We start from the raw sequence: 24,876 nt of genomic DNA, 5'->3' as shown, positions 1-24,876 counted from the left end.
TCATCAATGAAGGTAGAATAAGATTGATCATAACAACGTCGTGGATATACAACGATCCCTCACTTCATCGACCCTTCATCCAGCTTCTACCCGTGCTCTACTTCATGTGCCGGTACCTGCCTAACAACACTTTCCACCTTGTTTAGCACCTCCATCATCTGCAGTTGGAGTGACCAAAATTGTCTCTCCTCCTGATGGCTTGATGACGTCTCCGGAAGACTCGAGTGATTTGGATGATACGATTCGGTAGATTTCTATGAATGTATCGCGACACGACAGTAATGACGAGAATACGATGAGAGACGAAAAGAGTGACAATGGAGAGTATTGGAAAGTTCAGAAGACGTGGTCGCGAGTCGGCGAGGAAGATGAAGTGTGAACAAATGCAGGAGAAGTAAGCATCTCGACTATGACACAGTGTATGATCAACCCGAACCTTTGACTCACCAGTCAAGATGTTTTGGAAAGCGGATTCTACATTGGAAGCGTCCAAAGCTGATGTTTCGATGAATGATAGACCGTTTTCGGCTAAGAGTGATTTATGGAAACCCAACATCAGTATATCCTTCCACTACGGTGCTACATGTGTCCCCCTATTTCGTAGTCTGATATCTCCATCTCGTTCTGATATCTCCGTCTCGCGCAGTACGGATAGTGTATTTACAGCTCCAAGACCCCACGAATGACCATGATCCACCATAGGATACCCGGTCAATCCACAATGTTACTCGCTCTCTGATCAATTGCACCGAAATCATCACAGGATTTACACTCACTAGCGAATTGTTTAGCCTCATCCGTACTGACCGCTCTAAGATGTTTCAAATCGCTCTTATTTCCGACGAGCATGATAACTATATTGGCATCTGCGTGATCACGAAGTTCCTTCAACCATCTAGTGACATTTTCGTATGTTGAGTGTTTGGCAATGTCATATACGAGTAAAGCTCCTACTGCTCCTCGATAGTATGCGGATGTGATAGCTCGGTACCGTTCTTGTCCGGCTGTAACAACAACCGTAGAAACGAGATGAGTGCGAGATTAGATATGAGAGGAATCAAGATTGTGAGCAAGGTTTGGTTGAAGAGAGAAGAGATGAGATGAAAGAGACAGGTTGATATTAGCAAAAGAGTCAAGATCAGACGTGCAACCGCGGCTGGTTTGTCCCGGTAGTGAACCAAGAATACCAAATCACTCACCTGTATCCCAAATTTGAGCTTTAACAGTCTTACTATCAACGTTGATACTTCTAGTAGCGAATTCTACACCGATAGTGGACTTTGATTCCAAGTTGAATTCATTCCTTGTGAATCGAGAGAGAACTATTCGACACATATAAATCAGCTTTCTGTTGGCATGTAAGTGCCGTAATAGGCAAGCTGACTTACGATTACTGGGAACAAATGAATTCGTATGAACATCATCGTTAGTAAATGAATAATACACAACCCAAGAGCAAAGGTCGCAAACCGATACATACGATTTACCAACACCTGAATCTCCGATAAGGACGACCTATACAAGCACCATTGATATCAGCTTATTCCAGCCTGACAACTTATCAGAAGCAAGCTGACAGCCCTTAACACACCTTGAAAAGGTAATCATAGTTTGATCCGTCTGACATCTTGATTGTCTATTTATCTGAGGGGATTGGAGGTAAGGAGTGAAATGAGATAATGGTTGACACGTCGAATTCACTTTCAAAGAGAATGTGTGGCGATACTTTGAGAAAGGGTAATGACTGAATGTGTACTTCCGATATCCCAGTGGTTCACCGGAATGAGATTGTCGTTAACGTTGCGATCGTGCCGTTCTGAGTGCGATATAGGTATTAATCTGAAGGATGCGACTTAGGAGTTTACTATTCAAGGACAATGGAGCTGTACACCTGTAAAACAATAACAAACAATAGGATAACTCTCGAATGGTGTCACATTTCTACTACTACTACTATTAGTCAAGAGAGAAAGAGAGAGGCGCGTGCCCCCATTGGTATACTAACTACGCGATAGGATTGATTACTAGTGATCGGCGTTATATTCGCCACTTTGAGAGTGTGGCACTTTTCACGGTCATCGTTCCTGTTTGCCCCATGTTCATGCTTGCTTCGTAGTTATGGGTTATGGTGAACATGCAACGATCTGGTTCTTCCATTACTTTGTTACATTCACCATCAAAAACAAGGTCAGTGTACAGCAAGATGCCAGTGGAGACAGGAGGATCACTCTCACCACCGATGAGACAACCGTCTCTTTCCCCAGAGCGAAATGATGCTGGACCATCCAAGAGGTATAAAAACACTGTAGCGGATCAACAACGACGTCAAGTAAGTTGGACCAATAACAACAAATAACCCTTTTCGGCGGAACAGCCTCTCATATGATGCTGATTATGTTCACTGTGTCTTTCAGGTAGAGATGTTATTGGCGAATCCAGATAAACAGATCACGCTGCCAACAGGTGCAAAGGAGAAGACACTGAGAGCACCAAGAGAAATGATGAAGAATGTTCAAGGTTCAAGTGCAGGTGCTGGATCAGGTGAATTCCATGTGTATAAGCAGAGTAGAAGAAGGGAATATGAAAGACTGAAAATCATGGACGATAAAGCCAGAGCTGTGAGTTCAGTGTTCAATGCAATCACTTCAATGGGAAAATTGAGGATACCAGAATTCATATTTTGAATCAATATGAACCATAAGATAACCCTTGTTTGGGTGTATTCGTTGATGGTAAATAAAATCAAGAGCTCACTTCTGCATGTGTTTGTATCACAGGAAGCAGAACAAGCGGAATTCCAAGCTAGACAAGCTGAAAGAGCATCTTTAGCCGATTCCAAAACAGCCAAAAACCGAGCTAAACGTCAAAAGAGAAAAGCAGGCAAAAAAGGTGGAACATCAACACCAACAACCTCCTTTGGAGAGACGAATAATGGATCGGGCGGAATAGCAAAAAGAAAATTGGCAGGTGGATCAGGAGTCGTGTTTAAGAAACCCGGTGAAGAAGATAATTCGGACGAAGATGATGAAGAGGACGACGATGGAGAGGATGTTGGACCTTCGATAGGATTACAAGTGAAATTACCGGAGATAATACAGAATGAGGAAATGCCCAAGGTCGTAGAAGAAAAGAGAATCACCATTGTCGATGAAGATTAGTAATCAACACAAGTCAACGGAGAACTGCATATGGTTTGTATGCATTATTTTAGCATCATTCATGCTAACAATCCCCTATAATTGCTGTTATTACTAACACTAGAGTAACTGACACGCTGTGTGGTATGTCTTTTCATTATAAGCCCCCACATCTCCTTTACTCTGGGTCTCCCAATCTGCCAATCATGTACATCGCGGCGTCCTTTGACATATACTCCTCGACCAGATCCGGGATCAAAGAGTGTGGTCACTACGATATCGAGCATAAATAGAACGAATGTACTGTTCATATCAATTAACGTACTATAGATCCAGAAACGGCAGGTCCGATTGTGTTTATTTGAATAGCCAAATCAGACAAATCGGACAAATTCCCTCAACAATGGCACCACGGGTACAGACTTATCGCTCAGGAGGATCGGCCAGATCGATTGTTATCGTCTTATTCATTGTCTTGGTAGTCTATGTATTCTTCTTCGGTAACAAACGGAAGAAAAGTTCTGCTTCCGCTGGTGATGGTGATTCTAGTAGCGACAGAGCGAGGAGGCATCAACAAGGAGGGGAGGATAGATTTAATCCCGATAACCCAAATGATGACAGAAGATATTCAGGCGATCCCAAGAATGACAAACGGCAAAAGAAGGATAAGAAAAAAAAAGTTGAATGGGAACAACCCAATACTGTACCTCCACTTAGTGCAGTACCAGATCATCGAACTGCTTCACCTACCAGATCGGCTTTCAGGAAAAGAGGTCCGGATGATAGTTTACCTCCTTCACCGAATACCGCGAAAAAGAATGGCATTAAATGGGTTGATCAAGAAGGTAAATCACCTACTGAAATTACGAAACATTTTCGAAAATGGAATGATTTTAGTAGTTTGACTGATGAAAGTGATAAACCGTATCAACACAAAGAAAAAAAGCCTGAAGGCCCCTCTAAGGGTGTACCTAACCCAATTCGATGGTCAGCTTCAGCTTTATCCAACAAACAAAATCTCTCTTTGCCTGCTGATCTATTGAAGATAATGGCAGACATAGAAAAAATTGCATCGGCGAAGCCTGGTGATCAGAAATTATGGGGAATGGCATTACAGGATTCGTGGGATGATCACCTCGGTTCAATACCTAAAGTGGCGGTCAACATCGCAGCAGAATTAGCCAAACATATAACCAGAAAAGATGTAAACGCATTATCGAAGAAAATGAAACAACGTCAAAAAATAGGGAAGACACCAGGAAAACCTAAGAGGGATAAACATCGAGATTTTAATGCTTTCACCAAGAATATTGGTGTCGATATGAACGCACCTGAATTCTCGTACAAGTTGACATTAGCTTGGTATTTAGATACCATGAGAGCTAAAGCTTATGACACTAATATGGTTATTGATGATGAATTCGTTCCGATGACTAATGATCCTGAAACAGAAAAGATATCGCATATATTAGGTTGGATGGAATACCTTGGATATCTAAATAAAGTACAGCGTTTATTCGTGGGATTAGATTTATCTGGATTAGCAATGCGTGCACAAGCAATGTCAGAAAATGGAGGACTTCGATTAGATCTAACTGTTTTTTTACCTTGCGACGAAGATATTGAAGAACCACGTGAATACGCCAGAAGACTTTTAGATTCTTGTGGAGCTTTTAGAATGTTCCATGTCGACATCGTCAAATCTCTAGATCGAACAGAACACGATGTGATTGATCAAGATCCATTCACGAGACGTAGACTGATTTTTAGACCTGGTTGGACAGTCAAAGGTGTCGATAGTAGCAAATTATCAAGTCCAACACCTGATCATTCAATCGCACAAAAGATGTTGATAACAAGAGATCCGATCGTCATTGAATTACCTGAAAAAATCAGAAGTAAAGTACCAAATAGATGGATTGCAGCTATGGGCTCATCTTCTTTCAGAAAAGTTTTGACTAGATTATCACCTGGTGAAATTGTTTTCCAGAAAAATAGACAATATACATGGGATAAAGCTTCCCTCACTCCGAAAAATAGTACATTGTCACCTGCAAAATTCTGGTTAGCATGGCATATGTGTGGAGAATCACTACACAGATTCAAAGGCAAGAAAGGGATAGATGAACAAATCACTTCAGCTGATTATGTTAGATCATTGGATCTAGCAGGTTATGTACCTTTACATATGATTAAACCACATCCAACATTTCTGACAATTGATGGTTATCCAGCTTTGGAAATACTCGTTCTGGCTTATATACCCTTAGGTCAGCAAGGTTCAACGATAGAACTCATCCTAAATCCCAAATATGGATTGAGGCATGAATTGGATAGAACAAAAAAACCTACACGTCATCTAAGCCAACCTGTGAAATTGAAACTTTTCATATCGATAGCTAATATCCAAGTGAAATTACAACTCCAAGATGACATAGACAAATTCTTGACGCTGTCTGCTGGAGAAGGACAAGGTGAAAATGTTTCGGATCATATACAACATACGTTGAGTAACGTATTCCTCGTTGATCAAAGTACTGCTGGAACGGCCGGTGAAGGAAAAGTACCTAAAGGGATCAAGTTGAATTACGTTTCACCAGATCAGAGAGGTAACGCAAGTCCAACAAACGATGATGGATGGCATACTCCACCTGTTTATGAAACGCAACCCCCTGTCCGACCATCTGCAACTCCTCCAGGAGGTCAAGGACCATTCCAGCCTCCTCCAGCTCCTCCCAGTCCTGGAAATCCAGCCAGACCACCAGGTCCAGGTCCCCAAAACTCCCAAGGACCTTTCAGTATTCCCCCTAGTCCAGGAAGGTACCCGCCTCTTCCACCTCGAGCACCTGCCCCCACCCAACAAAATGGACCCCAGCCCGGAGCCAATACGCAACGCCCGGAGACTAGAGAAGAAAAGGCAGAGAGAGAAGCACATGACCGTGCTAAAGCTGCTGCGGACGTTGAAGTCAATGAAACACTGAATAGACAAAATAATCCCGTACGCTCCTCAGGTTACCAATCTCCGAGTGTGGAAGAAGTCCCGGACGAAGATTTGTACAAGCCTCAGGGACGGTTTGGGAATCTAAGAGAATCTCGAAATAAGCCAATGTGATCTGCCAACCTGTAGCGGCGACAAATCGGCTTTTGCGAACATTGTATGGTTTAGTTGTATATTACATAGAGCAATGAGGTCACGTATATCGCGATCAATGGATGGCTGTCCAGATCGACCTTTGTGTGCAAACTGCGAGTGAAGCACTGGTTTCCATCGTCCTTTCATACAGTCTATCCTTCTTATCCTCACCACAGGTTCGCTCCCTGAGATAGTGACTTGATATACCATTTCAGAGTCCCCTACAGTTCGTATTTAAGCAGAAGCTAATTCCAATCTTCCCATTATCCTATCAATAACAGGCTTATTGTATCGAGTTAAGCTTCATCTGATTTATTGATATCACGTCACAATCTTCCTATAAACCCAACATATTGTCTTGATCACATCAACAAGACTTACAGTATGCCTGTACCGCCCACGTACCTCGATGCCCATGTTGAGGGGTATTCTGAGTCCTTCCAAGGATCAGCATCACGGCCAGGTTCACGAGATCCCACCCAAGAGCTTAGCCCAGGTAATCGTGAGAATTATGAGACAGAGACTCAAGGTCACATGACTACAAATCACGCCAATTTGGCTCCTTATCAAAAGTTACCAGGCAATTTTGGACCGTCATCAGGTGATCCACAAATGTGAGTGAACGGGTTGACTAGCCTGTCTGGTACGCAGACCTCTGAGTAATACAAATCTTCTAGCTACCCATTTCGACCAATCGAGAGTGCCGCAGAGCTTTACTCTCGCGACATGATCCCTCCTCAGGGGAGACACTCTCGCTCAATACGTAACAACGAGTATCATAATGACACATATTCCAGTCTACTGCCTTATTCTCAGCCAAGAACCGGACACGAGTACAGTCAGGATCTCTCTGGCCACCCAAACTCTGCTGCATTTGCCACAACGGCAGACAGTAGTAACGCTGATCCACAATCCAACTTCCTTTACACAAGTCCGGGAATCCCTTTTGGTCAGCAACAAAATACCTGGGATGGCGAAAAATATATTGGTGAACCTTTTGAAGGGGAGCAGGACGACCCCGTACATGTGAACAAGCTGATGAGGGATTGTAATCGATTGATCGATGAGCATCTTGCCTCTAAATATCGTGATACTTCCCATCAATCCGCTTTCAGTACGAGTGCCTATTCTCCGATGACTGAGAAGGCGCTCACTTCCAATTATCCCCTTCTTACAATGCATCACCCTTTCGCAGCGAATGCCAAAAACGCACCAATCGGAATCTCAACCGAAGATGACAGTTCTTCTGTATTCATATCTGGAGCATCAACCGCTCAAAATATCGGAGATCAATCAGGCAGCAAAAGGAAAGCAACAGATTCTGCCGAATTCCACGTCCCCGGTAGCAAAACCGTAGATATCCTCAAACGATTCTCTGAGGTGAATGGGAAGGCTTCATTTGGGTATAGCAAGTGTAAGATACCGAAGGGCAAGCAGCACATGTCAAGGCGATTGTTGCTATCCGAGGATGTAAGAACACATCTTAGCTCGAAGCCTATATCGGACATCGTTGATCGAGATAAGGTGAACATTTCCTACGTAGATGAAGCTGGCACCCTTTTCGCCACGGTTCTGGAGACGACGGACTGGGCCGAAGTACTAAGGTTTGCAAAAGCATCTGAAGACCAAGTTTTACGTAGGGATGGAGTCGCATACAAGTACAGACCGATCATTCGGATCACAGCCGGTCCAAGAACTGAACAAGAACGTACTTTACCATTACTCAAGTGTGCAGCCACGAAATCGGTAAGAAAGATGATAGCAGCGAGGACCCAAGACGAATTCGGTGGGCCAGCTCTCTCAAGCGAGAATGCTCTCTCAAATCAAGAATTGATCCGAAGTTCGGGTATAATATGGAAAGCTAAGACCGATGACTCCTCGAAATGTCCAAGCATAGCTACAGATTACATAAGGGACGGACCGGCTTGCAGACAACATGGTGACTTTTACCGAGCTGTAGATTACTGCAATTCCCGTAAGCGGGAACGCAAGAACGCAACAGATCATTCGAATAGCGTCAAGGGGGATAGTGATCGAGGTCATCTACCGCAGTGAGTACACTCATCAGAGCAGAGATTCCTAGGAAAGGCGGAAATTGAGTACTTATTGAATTCTCAGAGATAAGCGACTTTCGACATGTGATCAGCCTTACGACACATCCAAAGTAACGAAAGATCTGTCCGAGAGGAGCACAGCTCAAAGTGATAATTCAAACGCTCTGGAATCAAATAAAGCAAACGACGGGGACTTAAGAAGACGACTCTCTGAGCTCAGCGTCGTGGAGCAAAGTGGCATACAAGGTCTAGGACTTTACAAAATTCGCATTCCGGACAAAGAACGAGAATGGTTGTGCCGAGATCAAGCGTGGAGAGATATCATTGATGAGGACAAGGTTACAATTACCCCTGGGGCAGACAGTGATGGCACATTTACGGAATTGGAAGCAAAGAGTATTGATGACATCCTAATCTACAAGTGGAATAAAGCTTTCGATTTATCCACCAAAAAGACTGACGATCGATTTGTGCAGTACATCACTGCTGGAATTACGGCTGAAGACGATCAATTTACTTCTCCATTGTTGAGATGTCAGTCCGACCTTTCAGCTACGGAGATCATCAATGGAAAAAGAAAGGGAAGACACGAAAATTCCTTTGTCTGTTATTGGTTAGCTACAAGTTTCTACAACAGAGGCATAATGTGCTCCGAGCATGGCGATTCGTGGCGTTCCACCATAAACCAGCAAACAAAGTCTCGGAGAATGAATTCCAGGGAAGACCGATACACTGGTTATGCTGAGGAGCGGGCTAGCTTTGGGAGTGAGGGGGACTAAAGGAGAACATCAGTGATGCTGTCTGTCTTCGATTTTATGGAATTATATAAAGGTAGATAAGACTCTGGTCAGTTAGTGAGCTGGTACTGTTGTTTGCTAATGGCTACCCCCGGTAGTCATCGGTGTTGCGTTCGCATGAAGCAGTCGTCTCCCTTGTCTGTTCTGACCGTTCGTCTCCCTGTATATCATGCAGTATGTCGGGGGAGTCAAAATGGTAATAACACGTGTTGCAGATGTGCCCGTATCTTCGATCCCAGGTGAATCATTCGTGCCTGCGTCGCCAAATTAGGGTGCCAGCTCATTCGTGGTCACAGGATTGAGGCAGCTCTCTCTCTCTTAGCCAATGTCAATTCTGTCAGACCAGTAATGTAGAGGTAAGCTCATATGATCCCTCAATAGTGATGCTGCTCATCAAAGGAAGTCTGATTGAAGGACCTCAAGGAATTAGTTTGAGGTTCGTCTTCGAAGAGACCGGTCGAGATGTTGTGTTGCAAGTCCTTTCAAATACGCTCCTTTGACAATCACCTCGATTCTGCTTCTGCCAAGATCGACTGTCTTGCAATAGGGATATATGGTCAATTTGTAAGAACATAACCTATTCTCACGCAGATCCCAGTATAACCGCAGTATTATCTTTGTCTGATCTACATCAAATTCACATTACGATTATTGACGAATACTCATAGTCTCTTCCACTCGATACACAACCCCTGATTCTAAGATTGATTCAGTATGTCTACTCAGCCAGATACAACGCTTGAAGCACTCTTCAATGCACTCATTGATTCTCGAGAATGCCCAGAAAGTTTCACCGCGCAACCTGATCCAGGTACTCATGCGACCTTCGATAATGAAACTCAAGGTAACTTGACTGGAGTTGGTTCACAGTTACCAGCGAGTCAAGCCTCAGGTGGGATACCAACACCCGGTGTATCACAAACGTAAGTGACTTGGATCGTATATACGTGCCGAATAGGTTCACTCAATCTGTTATTTCAGCTTTGAACCTCGAGCATGGGGAAGTAGTCAACCTCATCATGACTACAATGCACAAGAATTGGGATGTAATCCAACCCTGGCGGGTCACTCTCAACGTTTCAACGATGACGTTCAAGCTTTGTACCGTGATGTACACACTAGGCCCGCTGAGACACTCTATACTGGTAGCTTTGAAGCTTCGCATTCCGGTGTCAATGAATTGGGCGGTTTGCGTATGGACAACGAAGCAAGCGTCCATTCAACGGCTATAAGACGTTGGAATGGTGATCATACGAGACCTGGGAGGCAGCAGCCTGGACGACTTATGGTGTACGAGTTGTATGACTTTACCGGAGAGCCCACGGTGGAAAACTCCGAAGCAAGGAATATATTAGCGCAAGAGCTTGTAGAAGAATCAGATCGTTATCTTTCTTCCCATTTAATTCCTGACAGTATTAGAGACAATAGCCAATCAGTGGTCTCAAATTCGGACGATGGGTCATCAGCTCCTCAAAATAAAAGACTGAGGATGAGCAACAACCCAATTCAGGGCGGTATTGCCGTTCTTCGTATGAATGCCTCCGAGCCAGGACAAACAGCCAAACGTTTTTCCGATCTAAACCAGAGAGCATCGAATGCCTATGCGAAGAAAGGAATACCTCTGTCAGAGCAACGTTTGACCAATTCCGCCGTATTCGCCGAAGACATGGAGACCCTCTTGTGCGAGGGTCCATTAGTCAAAACTATTGATCATTCTAAGATCAATATCTCTGAGCACAGTGATGAAACTGGCAGCAAGTTCGCGACTACAATCGCAGCGAAGGATGTGGGTGATGTCTTGTACTCAAGACGGGCAACCACTGCACGTCTCGAGAAGCTACGAGGAAAGAGTCAATATAGTTATTACCCGATAACGTTTATCACAGCTGGTCCAAAGAGTGAAGATGGGACGACAAGTACTTTACCATTATGGAGATGTCACTGCGTGAAGTGCGTTTTAGCGTTTGGAGTTGATTTTTCCGAGATTGAGGGTAGACCTCGCAGAAATCCGAAGAGCCTCTGTTGACGTTATGCAAAGAGTTTGCTACAATAGATGACAGATGGAAGTTGCTTGCTTCAACCCCTTTTCCAAGAATCAAGCATATACTGCTCAACACGTAGCAGGTCCTTCTTGGGCTTATTCCTATCTCCGGACCACTTTCGCACTAACACACCTCTGACGTATCTACGAAAGATGCCAAAGTTCACCAATTGGGTCTATATCCAAGTGAGCATTGAGCTCGTCACGGACATTGAACCAAATCAAAGACCGAAGGCTCACTCACGTCTGTATGGTGGAAGCGTGATACGCGTGTAACCTTTCTTCCTTGTTCATATCGAGAATTGCCTATCAACCGCATTGGGGGCTTATCAGTGCCTATTATTTAGTTCACTTTTAGCAGGGGATATTGTGGCTCACATGTGTCATCGTCCTACTCATATTAGGCCATTTCTCATTCCCACCAAGTCTAGGATCAAAAGGTCTTCTCACACCGAATTCAGCAGCTGGAAGAAGCATGAAATTGTATGGATTATGATCTTCGTTGGGTTCTGCAACTGGATTAATCGAGGTTGGCGGTTTTCGGACCGTATTGTAGGGACCATGTTTGGGTATCGGATATGGTTTGGATGGATGTCGATAATGCCATAATGCTTCTTTCTCCTGTTCCCTAGGCCAGAAGACATATGATTAGCTCTCGGCTCATTCGAAGCAAAGGTGTCGCCAAATTGTTGGCCTACAAACTCACTTCAAGATCTTTTTCTCCAATTTCAATTTCGCTTTTTCTTCTCTCTCATACTCTTTGAGTCTCGCTTTGAACATTTTCTGCTGTTGTCTCTCTGCTTCCCTCCACATTCTTTCTTCTTTTTGTCTTTGTTTGAAAATCACTCTTCGATCTGAACGTGACAAATAATCGTAATTTACCGGGAATGGTTTAGGTTCGAATTTCCTTGATTGATATTTCGGATAATGAGGTCTTAACGGTATCTCTGAAGAAGGTTGTGGCGTTGGATATAGAGCATGAGGTGTTTTGATCTGCTCGTAAAAGCAGAATAGACTCTTCTCAACACAAACAGCCCCTCCTGTCTTGCTGCTCAGCAATGAAGGACACAACAACCGATGACTCACCTCTGGTTGATAGGGATTACCATGACTATAATATTGTTCTTCGTCCCAATCTACTTTCCTTCCGAATATTCTCTCCATCAAAGAAGGTTTCTTGTAGTCATATCCCCATCCCCAATTAGGTGGATAGCCCAACTTACTCTCATTATCAGTTGTTCGCCCTTGCACATTACTGTAAACATCGATGGGCTGACTATAAACGTTCTTCGTAACAGCCTGATTCTGAGTTGTCTTCGGAAACGTACTTCCTGGTTTACCTGTACTGAAAGTGTTTCCTCCCATAGCTAAGAAGTCTGGCATTGGGAGATTGAGTTGATCCATGGGTAATGCAGGCGGTTTAGACTCGAAACCCGTCGAGGTTCCACCTCCAGGTAATGGTCTTCCTTTAGGATTCCATGATCCTGCATCTGCGATGAACATCCTTGGTTTTCCTCTTGATATTGACTCTGGTGGAAGCGATGAATGAAGAGGTATCACAGATGATAAAGTAGACAATTTCCCGTTTAGTAAATGAGGTATTTTCGACCGATTTTAAACATATGCTGGAATCATCGTTCATCAAGTATGGATCACTTCTACACATGCAGCGAAGGGCGGAACATTGTCTATACTGCAAGTATGATGTACGCACTTTCATCGTCATATATACATGTGAATACAAGCATTTGATCAGGAGCGCACGTCGGTTAGAAACCCTTGAATAGGTCGTGAAGTGTGAATTGATGGTGAGGAAAAAGAAGATAAAAACCATTCTTGATACAGTCTAAAACGGCACTGTTCCTGTGATATTGTGTGCTTTCCTATGTCCTTATCTGCTTGACACAGGCATACTCATTCAGAAAAGATCACAAAGAGACGTAATGCATTGTGTTTTACATGTGACACATTATGGTTAACAAGCAGAAAATATAAAGAATAAATTAATCATGCTGCGCTGAAAAGGTGATTGTGAATCTGAGTAAGCAGAACGTGAAACGAAAAAAACCAAAAACGAATCCAATCGATGCTATCTATGCACCAGTACCAAGGGAAGGGGGCATTGAGTTGGATGGGTGAGCAGAAGATTGTTCTGCGTTTCTGTTATTATCTCTGTGTCCACCTCTGTTACCACCTCTTCCACCCCTGTTGCCACCTCTTCCACCTCGACCACCTCGACCACCACCTCGTCCTCTACCACCTCGACCTCGACCATTACCCTTGAAATCTCGTGATCCAGTTCGTCCTTTATCTTCTGCCTCTGCAAGTCGATCTGCTGCGACCTTTCCTTGGAAGTTGGCTCGGGTAGTCCAAAAGATTCGTTGCTCCTCCTCTACAATGTAGAATCAGATTCATTAGTGCCATCAAGATGAGGAAAGGCATTTGCCAGCAGAAGAAAGCTCACCATCCATTCGAGCCCATTCTACCTCGACACCACCGAAAAGGAGCTTTGCGTCCCTGAGTTTAGTGAGTATATCGTCTGAAATGATGGTGTTGTCGTTGCTGGCAACAGTACCGGTTTTGGATCCAGGAGGAAAAGCAAGGAAAGGGTTTGAGATGATGTTTGCGACTTGCTCCTGTTGGTAAGACGAAATGTCAGCTCTGTCGCGCTCGGTATATAGGCAAATCAGTGAAAATTCACTTTGAGTTCCTTCCATTGCTCGTTCTCGCCGTGGCTGATGAATTTGATGGAAGAGTCGTTCTCGAAAGGTACTTTTGAAGAATCGAGTACTTTACCAGTCTTTCGATCACATTCAAGTGTGGCCCCTTTGTATTCGATAACAAGAGGTTTGTCCTGTAAAAGTTCACTTGAGCTATATTCACTTATGACCAATTACGGTATCTTGATCTCACCTCTTTCTTAGCAACTTTTCCATCTCTGTCATCTCCATCCTCGTCATCTCTCTCCCTCTTTCGTCCATCTTTAGCACCTTTTGTGAATCCAGGTCTGATTCCGACAACAGCTACATCGTCTCCAATTTTAGCAAGCGAAGGTATGATACCTTTCTTAGCTTTGTCCATCTCTTTGAAAGCATTGAACTTTCGTCCAACATCTCGAGACTTTCCACCATCGTGTTTACCCTTGAAGATTTCGCTGTCGGGTATACCCTTCTCCTTTGCCTTCATCTTTACGTACTCGTCCCTGCGAAACCAAAGGTTAGCTATGCTTCTTTCGTCAGAGCAGATGCTCCGAATACTCACTTGGACATCTTTACCATCTCTTCTCCATCTTCTGTGAATTTGGGAATTTCAGATAATGCCAAGAAGCTCTTCATATCTTGTTCGTAAGAGAATTCAACGAATACGGAACCCTTCAGATTCGTGGGTCATCAGCTCGATAATCACTCCTATTAAAATGATGTTGTGACTCACCTTGAATTTACCCTTTCCTTTACCTGCAGCACCTTTCTCTTCTATATCTGCTCTTCTCATTCTGACGGCGTTGATCTTTCCAAATTGATCCACGTACTTCTCAATTTTCTCTTGCTTGTTACCCTCCTCATCATCTTCTCCGAATCCCTTGATATAAGCTGATCTGCTCCATGCAGTGGAGTTTGGTTCAAGAGGTCTCTTTCTTCTGACATTTGCACTATCTGTAGATAAAGCAACTAAAGGATCTATTCCCTCTTCTGCAATCTTCTTGTTTAAAGCGTAACTGACGAATTCTATCCCAAGATCTTGGAATTCCTTCATTCGCTTGAAAGTTAAAATGGTCTTGATAGGGACCCAACCTTCGGTGTTACAACAGGTAAGTGAGAAAAAGTATTTGTCTACAGGAAGATTGGAATCGGAGAAGTAGAAGCAGACTATATCAAGACACTTATCAGCATTTCATCCGTAAACTGAGAAGGGTAGGATCGGAAGATGAACTGACTTTGCTTAGCAGCTTTCTCGAGTAATTCTTGGACTTCCTCTTCGCTTTTGCCTTCTACAGTAGGAGCGGGACCAAGTTCTGAGGCGGATTTGACGTCCTCAACAGCGGGAGCAGCTTCCTCCTTGACATCCACCTCCATGACAGCGGCAGTAGCTTCTACCTCGGGTTTTGTTTCAGACATATTTGATGTTCAGAAGTGTTCAAAGATAGGGAGACTTCAAGTTGAACGACAATCAGTTGTAACGCAAATGAAGATTGATTGAGTTGCACTAGAGGGTTGTTTGCCGTCTGTTAAGTGCTTTTGAGTTACCTATAATGAGCTAGTTATAGGTTTTTTGGAAGTACGTTGATGAGTTTGAACGTTGAGAAAGCTCGACCGCAAGCAAATATTTTAGGTTGAACTTTGTCAAACTTGAACTTTTCTCCAACTTTTGATTTCTCAAAAATACAGGAAACACGAGGTAACAAATAAAGAATTCTCAACCTTCTGATTGTCCATATCTCCGTCGGGAATTAACGTCAAACCTCAAAGTGGCGAACGTGGCAGCTTGACCCGATGACTCGAAGAGTGGTGTGGAGGTGGTCCACTTCCAGCCATCTACCAAAATTACCCTGAATATATCATTTACCACTGCAGCATGCACGAGCAGTTGATATACATCATCAGTTGAGATGGCTGCAAAGAACTCTATTGATGCTGAGAGGACCATTGTCATGGAAAGGAGAGGAAAGAAGTTGAGAATAATGTACTGAGGAGGAGACCGGATGAATGGTTGACGATGCTCGAAGTCGATTGATTTTACATTGAGCAAAATTGAACGTTTGTTTTCAATTATTTCCGTTTGATCAATCCTCTTAATCCATCGTCCTATTCTCATCAATATCGCCCTCATCGATCAGTCTCACACTGCAGGCCAGTAAAGCTCCTCAATAAGTCTTCCTATACGTCTCGAAGAGGCTAAACGTTCTCTTCCTCAAGTCGTCTCAAGGAACGTTTTCCAAAAGATCAAGATGAATCGAAAGATTGCCTTAACACCAGCTGCATATGCAGCTATTCTAGCTTCAATACCAGGTGTATTGTCCATAACCCCTGCTGCGCGATGGGGTCATCAAGCCGTTTATGTCAAATCAAAACAAGCGATGTATATAGTGGGAGGAGAAGTTCCTACTTCAGGTAGTCAGATCACAAATGAGGTTTTGGTCCTTCCTGTACGTATTACTTCTCACCAATCTCGTTCACGAATTGACAACCTTGACATCGTATAGCTCAATACAACGAACCCATCTTTTTCCACTGAATCTTCGGAAGGTCTCCCACCACACGCCTTCGCTTCTATGATTGCCACACCTGATGGCTCTTCATTAGTAGTAGCAGGAGGTATAACCTCTTCTTGTGACTCGGACGGAACAACCCATACTTTCGACCTAGATGGTGATGATGGATGGGTATCTACCAATCCCAACAATTTTCTCAGAAGAAGAGGAGCGAGTGCGGCTTATGTCGAGGATTCAAGTGGTAAACAGGACATGATGGTGGTTGGAGGTATTGCCGACTCTTACGTCTGTGGTGAGTTTATAATGGGGATAATCAGAAAGCGACAGGGAAAGCGAGCAGAATTGACTTTATTTTATAACCATTAGCTTCCTCGACTCATTCCTATCCAGCTGCGGATGTTCTTTCCTTACCACTTTCCTCCTCTTCTCTTATTTCCTCTCGGAGCCTTCCGAGCTCTCTTACCGGCTCATCTCAGGCCGTGTCAGATTTCTCCCTCACTACCGACTTAAATGGGAAGATATATTTGACTGGAGGTCAAACATCTTCTGGAGATTTTGTTGACATGACCACTGTTGGCGTATGGGATTCTACAAATGGATGGACATCTCAAACGACTATCGGTGACGTTCCTTCAGGTAGAGTTGGAGCCAGTTTGGTTGCGCATCCTGCTTTAGACATTCTGTAAGTCATGACATGAGTATCGCGAACAACAGGACAACGCTTATTGTTTTTGCTATAGAATCCTTCACGGTGGATCCACCGACTCTAATGGTACACCTTCCAACCTTTTAGCTTTCCTCAATACGACAAGCTGGTCTTGGTCTACCCCTTCCAATCTCCAACCACCTTCTTCATCAGCCGCCTCATACCACACATCCGTCATGACTGACCAAGGAGTGATGATTACTGCGTTCGGACTTGCTTCAACCGGCAGCCCTCGATCGGATGTTTACTATCTTGATATGAGAGACCCAAGTGGCTCTTCATGGTCATGGAAAAATCAATGGAATAACAATATGCTTACTGCTTATTCAGCCTCAACATCAACTACCGATAATACAGGAACTGTTGCTACTGGTATCTCTACTGCACAAAACAACACGTCAGAAACGGGAACGTCGGGAAAGAAAATCGCTTCGATCGCTGTACCTATTCTTGTTATCGCTCTTATACTATCTCCTCTGATCGTGTATCTCGCAAGAAGGAGGATGAGATTGATCAAGAAGAGAAGAATGGCCAGACATTTCTCTTTCTCATCTCAAGAAGATGAAGGAGCGTTCGGAGGTGGATTATTCTCCCAATACCTCTCGCAGAGAAGAACCAAAACTCAGTTCCCCTTTGGAAGAGATGCGAATGAGAGGGAGGGTAATTTCATCACTGATTTGTCTACTGGCTTGACAAGAATGGTGACTCGACTTTCTAGTAGATCAAATTCAGATGAAGGCCATGATCAAGATGATATACCTTACGTCCCACCAAGGGAGATGATAGCCGTCACAAGTGGAGTGACACGAGGAACCGGAAGTCCGAAAGCGAAAGAAAATAGACAGATGAATTGGGAAGAGATTGATTTTGGCCTCGGTAAACTCGACGAGTCAAAACACAATCAACCTTCCTCTAGTGGCTCAAACTTCCACCCTTCATCAATCGACAACTCTTCTCCTTTCGGCGATCACGCTGCTGTTTCTGCTTCCGCTCCAATGGTTGACTTCCCTGTACCCCAAGCTCAAGGTTATACACCTGAAATGCTTTATGGTGACGATTCCGTCGCCCCGCCTCCTTTTGGTCGACTAGGTGCCAGCCCCGAAGAAACCTTGATCCCTTATTTGATGGTTCAACCGGCTACGGCACCACCTACACCATCGGTCAACAATCTGTCAACTGCTTATCCCGCTATGATCCCTAATTCTTCCTCTGCAATCGGTGGATCAGCGCCTCAAGGCGGTAATGATCAAAGCTGGGAATCTCTAGCCAAAGAACTGGAGACGAAACCTGCTTTTAGATCCATCTCCCCAACTGCTCAATTAAGATCACATGCTCACCCTTCAGCGTCCTCAAATGTCAATTACTCTTCTACTGGTATGATGCCTCGCTCCGAATCACCAAGACCTATCTCACCTGTACCTTCAATCCCTCCATTAGAATTTCAACGAAGACCTTCAACAGCTTCTAATGCTTCAGAAACCATCAAACTTGTGAAAACTCCCTCCATCAGAAGACCCGAGTTCCTTCCTTTCCAAACCCAAAATCAATACCAGAATCAAGGCAACAGATCAGTATCTCAACCTATCAGCAGACAGATTGCAGGAGGTGGATTAGGTAGACGAGGGTCAGCAGCTTCTGATTCACCTTTATCAAGTGGTCAAACTACGCCTACTCAGAAGAATATCTCTCTTTCTTACACACCAGGAATGAGAAGAGCAAGTGGAAGTTTGATCCCAGGCAACGTAGCTGGAAACGGAAGTCCTGTAAACACCGAGAGAAGAGCAAGTATGTTGAGGGTAGTAAACGTAACAGAAAATGAAGAGGATTCTACCGAAAGTGGTCAAGCTATATAAATCTTGGCCAGTGCGAAACTGCTCGGAAAACACTGTCTTTACTCTCAGCAAATTTAGAAGGTACGATGGCGGATCAGTTGTTATTTCCTGGCTGGTCCAGGAAAAGTAATCAGTTGGGAATAAAAGTATATAGTACAAGACGTATGTATTCAATGGGACATTACAAGTCGCGCAGCTTTGTGCAATCAATGATTAAGTCGACGGGAATCTCATGAAGAGAAGTCATGCAAGCAACAATGATGAGGAGTGGTGCAAGATATCATGAAAATACGGGTACTTGATACGACAAAGGGAGAGTACCTATATGTCCGAAGTTCCTACTGGGTATTCTCCATGTTCATACTCCCCATCTTGGTCACTCAAACCAGGAGCAAGGTAGTATTTGCAAAGCTGCTTTTATTATAATCTTTCTGATTCCATTTGATCATATCCGCATGCCATATCTTGCAAGTATCTCGACTTTAGATATACGAGCATTAATCATTTGGCTCGTTTAGGCGGGGCAAGCGAAAACAACTTGCGAGCAATTTGACTCGGGAGATCATGTGGTGAGATGCGCGATTTGATTTTGTTTTTGCAAAAAGAATCTTCCGCTTGTCCGTCATCGTATATCGATCGATAAATCCCACTAATACTCATATGGCTTTTTCCTCATTAATATCGTATCGTGTGTAGAATATATCTTGGGCAACATAGAGAGAAGATAGACGGATGTGCGGATAAAGGGGAAAAGGACGGATATATCGTATATTGAGGACATCTCCGTAGTGGGCAAAGAAGTTAAAAAATCAAGATCAAAATCAATCATAATACAAAATCGAATCCGAAGCAGCACGGAAGAAGAGTATAGTAAGCTTAACGTTGAAACTCTGTATTCAGCCATATAGTCAGCATACATACTAGTTGCAACCTGACCAAGCAATCAGAAAATCGGAATAGAAATATAGATAGGAAACAATCAAGCAATATAATTGACGACTGTAATCTCAAGCGGAAGCGGAAGTAATAGCTAGAATCGAAGCTCAGAAATGGCTTCTTCACAACAGAATAAAGAGGTGACAGCGGAAGCCAGGGCATCATCTATGAACCCCCCACTTGCATCAAGTGGAGACCACCAAACTCCGGTTGTTATTCCAGTGCAAAATTCATCGAAATTAGGAGAAGCAACGAACGAGGAGAAAGACAGTAAATTGACCCGGTTGTCAATAGTCAAAGGTCCACAAGCGAGTAACAAAGCTCCGTGGGGAGTGAAGGTACGTTGAGCTGGTACCAGTTACGAGAATACCTAGTGATGTGATCGCTGACGCTTTGCGCTTTCGCCATTGTAGTGGAGGAGTTCCAGTTGGTTCATAACAACAGTGGTCACTCTCGGAGTAACCACTGATATAATCACATATGTAAGTGTGAACCACTAGCTTTCATTGGAACAGTAAATTGAGTGATGTTACCGTTAGACTATCGTTGTTCCTGTACTGCCTTACAGATTACAAGCACTGAACTACACCAACATTTCTGCTTTGACATCATGGCTTCTTTTCGCCTATTCAATAGGCATCTTCATATGTAAGTCCTCTTTATCCTTGTCTTGAACAAGTCAAGAAAGTGTGAGATCATACTGATGGAAAGGACCACGCTTCATTCGATCAGGCACCATGCCGGTGGCATACTTCTTCCATAAATACCCATATCGACGGTCTCCTTTGATTGTTGCTGTACTTGTTCTCGAGGTGGCAGTCGTGCTATTTATGACCATTAAAGCATATTGGGTAATGGTGTTGAGTAGATTCATACAAGGAGCAGCAAGCACAGTAGTCTGGTCTGGTAAGTCGCCCTCTTTCTTCGCTGTCTAGCATCATCGTATAGCCACCTTGTTGACTTTCACTATTTTAGTCGGTTTCGCTTTAATGTAAGTAAAGTCCCTCATGACGTGACAGACGCGAGAAGGAACTGATGAGAGTATCTATGATGTTTAGATGCGAGAACGTACCGGAAAAGCATGTAGGACGTCAGATCGGATTCGCGTATTCCGGTGTATCTATAGGAATGACAATCGTAAATAATCAGATCCGTCCTATATTTGTCTCAAGATGCGTCCCTAAACTGGAATATAAGCTGATTATCACACGTGCTTTAGGCTCCTCCGATTGGAGGTGCGTTGTACGCTCGTATGGGATGGAAAGCCCCTTTTGTCTTCTGCATCATAGTCTGCGCTATAGATTTGATTCTTCGGCTGTTCGTAATCGAGCAAAAAGACCTAAGGGAATGGGAAAAGAATCATCAAGACTCAGTGGAAAATGCCAATTCAGCCAAACCCAGAGAAGAGGAGAAGAAAGTCAGAGAGGCCGAAGTACCCGCTTCCAGATTGAACGACCCAACGGATACATCGTCGCATAATCCTGAAGATATAAGCGAAGATCGCCTCGCAGTACCTTCAGAACAAAGTTCTGATATTGTGTCATCTGAGAAGAAGGAAGATACAGTGGAATTGTCACCCTGGAAAGTTATCGTGACTATCGCAAGCTCCGGCAGAGGAATGACCGGCTTTTGGGTAACATTCATATACGGCCTACTCATTGGTATATTCGAGCCGACGTGAGTGATGTCCCACGACGTGAAATACAAAACCACATCCATGACGCTGAGACTGACTCCCGCTCAAATCTAGATTGACATTGCGAATTCAAACTATATGGGACAAAAATGCAGATTTCGTTGGATTAGTCTATCGTAAGTATCATTGGTTCACTTGACTTTGCTCCATCCGAAGGTCACTTGACTTTGCTCCATCCGAAGCTGATCACGAATCTCAGTTGCTGCTGCTGCGCCAACTTTCGTGACTGGACCTTTGGTTGGCGCTCTAGCAGATAAATACGGAGCGGAATTCATTATGCTACCTTGTCTTATCTTTTCGTTACCGTGGATACCGCTACTCATACTCAAGAGGAGTCTGCCAGGATTTATTGTTCTGTTCGCTCTTGTCGGTAAGTCAGATTGACACAACATTAGTATTCGTGTGGAGCTGATATAATGATGTTATAAAAGAGGTTGCCCTCCAATGTGCATCAGGGCCTGCAGGTCTAGAGGTGACTCTAGTGTCTAGGAAAACAGTAAGTCCTCTCGCGATTATCATATCACCAAGGTCAATTTGTTGAAGAAACTATTGGACGTAGCCGGGCATCAGCGAGATTCGTAAGTCTTGAAGCATCATACCAATCGCTATCAGATATCTAACGTATTTGTCGTGATTTACAGATCAATTTGCCGCGATGAATATCGCTTTCGGTAAGCTTTTTTTTCCATAATAAATAACATTTTCCAGGTCGAATGTATGCTTTAGAATCACAGAATCACAACGTTAACCGGATTCACTTGCTGTAGCCATTTCGACTTCTGTTGGAGCTGTGGTAGGAGGGCAGATGTATGATCATCTCACCAGTGGCTGGGCTGCCATTTGCTGGTAAGCTTCCTCTATCAATCTTAATACAGTCAGCCAGCTTCACTGACAACATTTGCGGAATAGGTTTGGTTTGGGTATAGTAGCTATATCATTGCCATTACCATTCTTCTTTTCTGGTAATAGGTCGATATATCGCCGGATGGTTGATCGACGTCGTCCCTCGGAAGACGCACTGGAATCTCAAACGCAGAATACAGGAACAACACGGTCCGACAGTCCATCAAGCCCCGTGAACATATAATTTCCTCATACTTGTGTCCATGCTATGGCTACTGCCGCTGTAGGGGGATATCTCGGATTTACACTTCACTCAAATCATTGGCAATTGCCCGCTTATGTTCAATACCACTAATCTATACCTGACATGTTGTACTTGTACCAAGCTTCATCACTTACCAAGGAATTTCATACCTTCTCCTTGCTCCATCATAATCACATGCATCTTGTACAACGTCCATCCGAACGATATATACGGTGTTACCATACAAAACCCAAGAGGTACTGGATACTGTAGACCGACGGGCAATTCCGATCCTCGCCGAGGGATGACCGACGGCGAGTACATCCAATGGATTGGATACCAAGAACCTGGTTCATCTTATCTTATCGTCATGGCAAGAAGATCAAGCTTAAATCCATTCTTCCTATACGCTAGAACAAAGATAAACTGCTTACCGAAGTACCTCCACTTTCCTCGGCCACAACTACAACTGGCTTGTAGATCTAAGTAAATCACATGCAGACAACAGTTTGTATGAATTTCATGTGTTTACTGATAATCTAGCACAGGTATATAAGAGGAGAGTAACGAGGTCATGAGCCGGACGATGTCCCATATTCACTGACGTCAGCTTACTGTCAAAGATCGAAAAATATGCCACCTTCCGCTGCTTGGTACGGTAGACTGTTGGCTTCTCAAATGAGGACAATGCCACCTTTACCTAACGCTGATTTGTCAGGCAAAACATTCATTGTCACTGGAGCCAATAGTGGTGAGTGACTATCCTAAACTTATTCTCGCTCTAGTCTACGATACTGATTATGACTGGGTCGAATCGCCCACACTCCAGGTATTGGTCTTGAGGTCGCCAAACACTTAGCTTCGCGGAAAGCCAATATCATTCTGGGTATTCGTAATTTGAAAGCAGGGGAGGAAGTCAAGAAAGACTTGATGAAACTATCACTGGATCAAGCTATTGATGTACAAATTTGGCCGATCGATTTCCTGGATTTCGATAGTATCGCTCGATTTGCCAGGAAATGTAAGGAGGAAACAGTCACAGGTGGATTACGATTGAATGGAGTAGTGTTTAGTGCGGGTTTATATGGTCTTGGATGGGATCAAACCCCTGATGGATATGAAAAAGTGTATGTACTTTTTTTGCCCGTCTCCCAACGAATAGGAATGTTTTCCCTTCCAGTCTCATGCGCGAGCTACTTTGGACTGATGAAGATCATGTATGATTTGTGAGACAGAACCAAAGTGAACCTTGTATCTACTATCTTACTGGCAAGACTTGTCATACCGTTGATGCACGACTGTACCGAGTTTAAAGCTCGGATGGTCTTTGTCGGTACAGCTTTGGCTGAAACTACTATGGTTGAAAAATTCGATTTAGACAATCCAATCGCACAACTGAATGACGATAAGCGATATCCAGGATATGAAGAGAGGTATAATCAGACAAAGGTGAGTCTTAGAACACATACTGGGTTATTGAATGATTCGAACGGAATGGAGACATTCGTACTCTCAAATCTTAGATGCATGATCTTTGCTGAAATTCATCTTGGTTCAGACTGCTTTACATACTCAAATCTGTCAATTAATGACTCGGCATCCAGATATTGCTTTCGTGGATGCAGCTCCAGGTTTGACTAATTCCCCTTTCTTCAAATATCACGGGTTGGCCGTTAGAACGATGGCCAAGATCATCGGACGCGAAACGGAAAAGGCAGCAAGGAACATATCTTTACCCGTACTTGAACTAACGCAATCCACTGAAGTACATCACAAACTCTTGTATCCGTTCTGCTATGAGCTGAAAGAGCTGATTCACTGTCCCATCTTTAGTATTATAGTATCATAACGATTGCAAACCATCCAGGTTTGACCTTCCTTGCTTGGACGCACCCAAAGGCAAGAAATATGCAGAAAACGTATGGAACGACATTGACCAAGTTTATGCGCGGTACGAGATCTAAGTACAGAGGGGTGTCATAAGTAACGCAATTGGTCAAAAGTGGCACGCTATGAATACCGAAATTCATCGAAATAGAATTACTCGTGCATGCATCATCTTAGAGCCTTGAAACTTTGCCTAGAGGTGCATGCAGTGGTATTCTATCGAATTCCTGGCTTTCAGATGCATAGCTCAATATTTTGTAGGGAACCCAAGCGAATTTCTGACAGCCTTCATCCTCCTGGGCATACTGTCAATACAGGCATCTACCTTTTCTTGGTCTATCTCCCTCCAGATCTTTTCAGC

The 24,876-nt window shown here is 43.7% G+C and overlaps 10 protein-coding genes across 10 annotated transcripts; 7 read left to right on the top strand and 3 right to left on the bottom strand.

The window, feature by feature from the left end:
- Window positions 1-120: 120 nt before the first annotated feature.
- IL334_006610 (uncharacterized protein) lies at window positions 121-1,627 on the bottom strand (the record flags this gene model as incomplete). The annotated part of the gene is made up of 6 exons (XM_062938309.1): window positions 121-254; window positions 448-528; window positions 777-1,004; window positions 1,200-1,322; window positions 1,488-1,515; window positions 1,592-1,627. The coding sequence occupies 6 exons, from the start codon at window positions 1,625-1,627 to the stop codon at window positions 121-123; spliced, it is 630 nt and encodes a 209-aa protein (XP_062794360.1).
- A 576-nt stretch (window positions 1,628-2,203) lies between these two features.
- IL334_006609 (uncharacterized protein) lies at window positions 2,204-3,158 on the top strand (the record flags this gene model as incomplete). Its single annotated transcript, XM_062938308.1, has 3 exons — window positions 2,204-2,329; window positions 2,415-2,618; window positions 2,778-3,158. The coding sequence occupies 3 exons, from the start codon at window positions 2,204-2,206 to the stop codon at window positions 3,156-3,158; spliced, it is 711 nt and encodes a 236-aa protein (XP_062794359.1).
- A 382-nt stretch (window positions 3,159-3,540) lies between these two features.
- Window positions 3,541-6,249, top strand: IL334_006608 (uncharacterized protein; the record flags this gene model as incomplete). The annotated part of the gene is made up of 1 exon (XM_062938307.1): window positions 3,541-6,249. One exon carries the CDS (start codon window positions 3,541-3,543, stop codon window positions 6,247-6,249), a length of 2,709 nt encoding a protein of 902 aa, XP_062794358.1.
- A 405-nt stretch (window positions 6,250-6,654) lies between these two features.
- IL334_006607 (uncharacterized protein) lies at window positions 6,655-8,325 on the top strand (the record flags this gene model as incomplete). Its single annotated transcript, XM_062938306.1, has 2 exons — window positions 6,655-6,884; window positions 6,948-8,325. 2 exons carry the CDS (start codon window positions 6,655-6,657, stop codon window positions 8,323-8,325), a joined length of 1,608 nt encoding a protein of 535 aa, XP_062794357.1.
- Window positions 8,326-9,835: 1,510 nt separating this feature from the next.
- IL334_006606 (uncharacterized protein) lies at window positions 9,836-11,147 on the top strand (the record flags this gene model as incomplete). Its single annotated transcript, XM_062938305.1, has 2 exons — window positions 9,836-10,044; window positions 10,103-11,147. 2 exons carry the CDS (start codon window positions 9,836-9,838, stop codon window positions 11,145-11,147), a joined length of 1,254 nt encoding a protein of 417 aa, XP_062794356.1.
- Window positions 11,148-11,325: 178 nt separating this feature from the next.
- Window positions 11,326-12,665, bottom strand: IL334_006605 (uncharacterized protein; the record flags this gene model as incomplete). The annotated part of the gene is made up of 5 exons (XM_062938304.1): window positions 11,326-11,338; window positions 11,407-11,468; window positions 11,541-11,790; window positions 11,869-12,155; window positions 12,249-12,665. The coding sequence occupies 5 exons, from the start codon at window positions 12,663-12,665 to the stop codon at window positions 11,326-11,328; spliced, it is 1,029 nt and encodes a 342-aa protein (XP_062794355.1).
- Window positions 12,666-13,255: 590 nt separating this feature from the next.
- Window positions 13,256-15,277, bottom strand: IL334_006604 (uncharacterized protein; the record flags this gene model as incomplete). Its single annotated transcript, XM_062938303.1, has 7 exons — window positions 13,256-13,554; window positions 13,627-13,798; window positions 13,864-14,016; window positions 14,076-14,364; window positions 14,424-14,533; window positions 14,595-15,028; window positions 15,097-15,277. 7 exons carry the CDS (start codon window positions 15,275-15,277, stop codon window positions 13,256-13,258), a joined length of 1,638 nt encoding a protein of 545 aa, XP_062794354.1.
- An 830-nt stretch (window positions 15,278-16,107) lies between these two features.
- IL334_006603 (uncharacterized protein) lies at window positions 16,108-18,930 on the top strand (the record flags this gene model as incomplete). Its single annotated transcript, XM_062938302.1, has 4 exons — window positions 16,108-16,305; window positions 16,363-16,663; window positions 16,738-17,053; window positions 17,112-18,930. 4 exons carry the CDS (start codon window positions 16,108-16,110, stop codon window positions 18,928-18,930), a joined length of 2,634 nt encoding a protein of 877 aa, XP_062794353.1.
- A 1,028-nt stretch (window positions 18,931-19,958) lies between these two features.
- On the top strand, window positions 19,959-22,628 carry IL334_006602 (uncharacterized protein; the record flags this gene model as incomplete). The annotated part of the gene is made up of 14 exons (XM_062938301.1): window positions 19,959-20,183; window positions 20,259-20,327; window positions 20,385-20,493; window positions 20,578-20,751; window positions 20,821-20,836; window positions 20,904-20,982; window positions 21,065-21,522; window positions 21,596-21,657; window positions 21,741-21,911; window positions 21,973-22,037; window positions 22,101-22,119; window positions 22,183-22,212; window positions 22,309-22,387; window positions 22,451-22,628. 14 exons carry the CDS (start codon window positions 19,959-19,961, stop codon window positions 22,626-22,628), a joined length of 1,734 nt encoding a protein of 577 aa, XP_062794352.1.
- Window positions 22,629-23,261: 633 nt separating this feature from the next.
- On the top strand, window positions 23,262-24,592 carry IL334_006601 (uncharacterized protein; the record flags this gene model as incomplete). Its single annotated transcript, XM_062938300.1, has 5 exons — window positions 23,262-23,379; window positions 23,458-23,755; window positions 23,864-24,077; window positions 24,187-24,393; window positions 24,470-24,592. 5 exons carry the CDS (start codon window positions 23,262-23,264, stop codon window positions 24,590-24,592), a joined length of 960 nt encoding a protein of 319 aa, XP_062794351.1.
- Between the last annotated feature and the right edge of the window lie 284 nt (window positions 24,593-24,876).

This window comes from Kwoniella shivajii, chromosome 9 (genome assembly GCF_035658355.1).
Source record: "Kwoniella shivajii chromosome 9, complete sequence".
NCBI classification, from domain to species: domain Eukaryota; kingdom Fungi; phylum Basidiomycota; class Tremellomycetes; order Tremellales; family Cryptococcaceae; genus Kwoniella; species Kwoniella shivajii.
The sequence above is the reverse complement of the archived record's forward strand: the minus strand, read 5'-3'. Positions and strand labels throughout refer to the sequence as shown.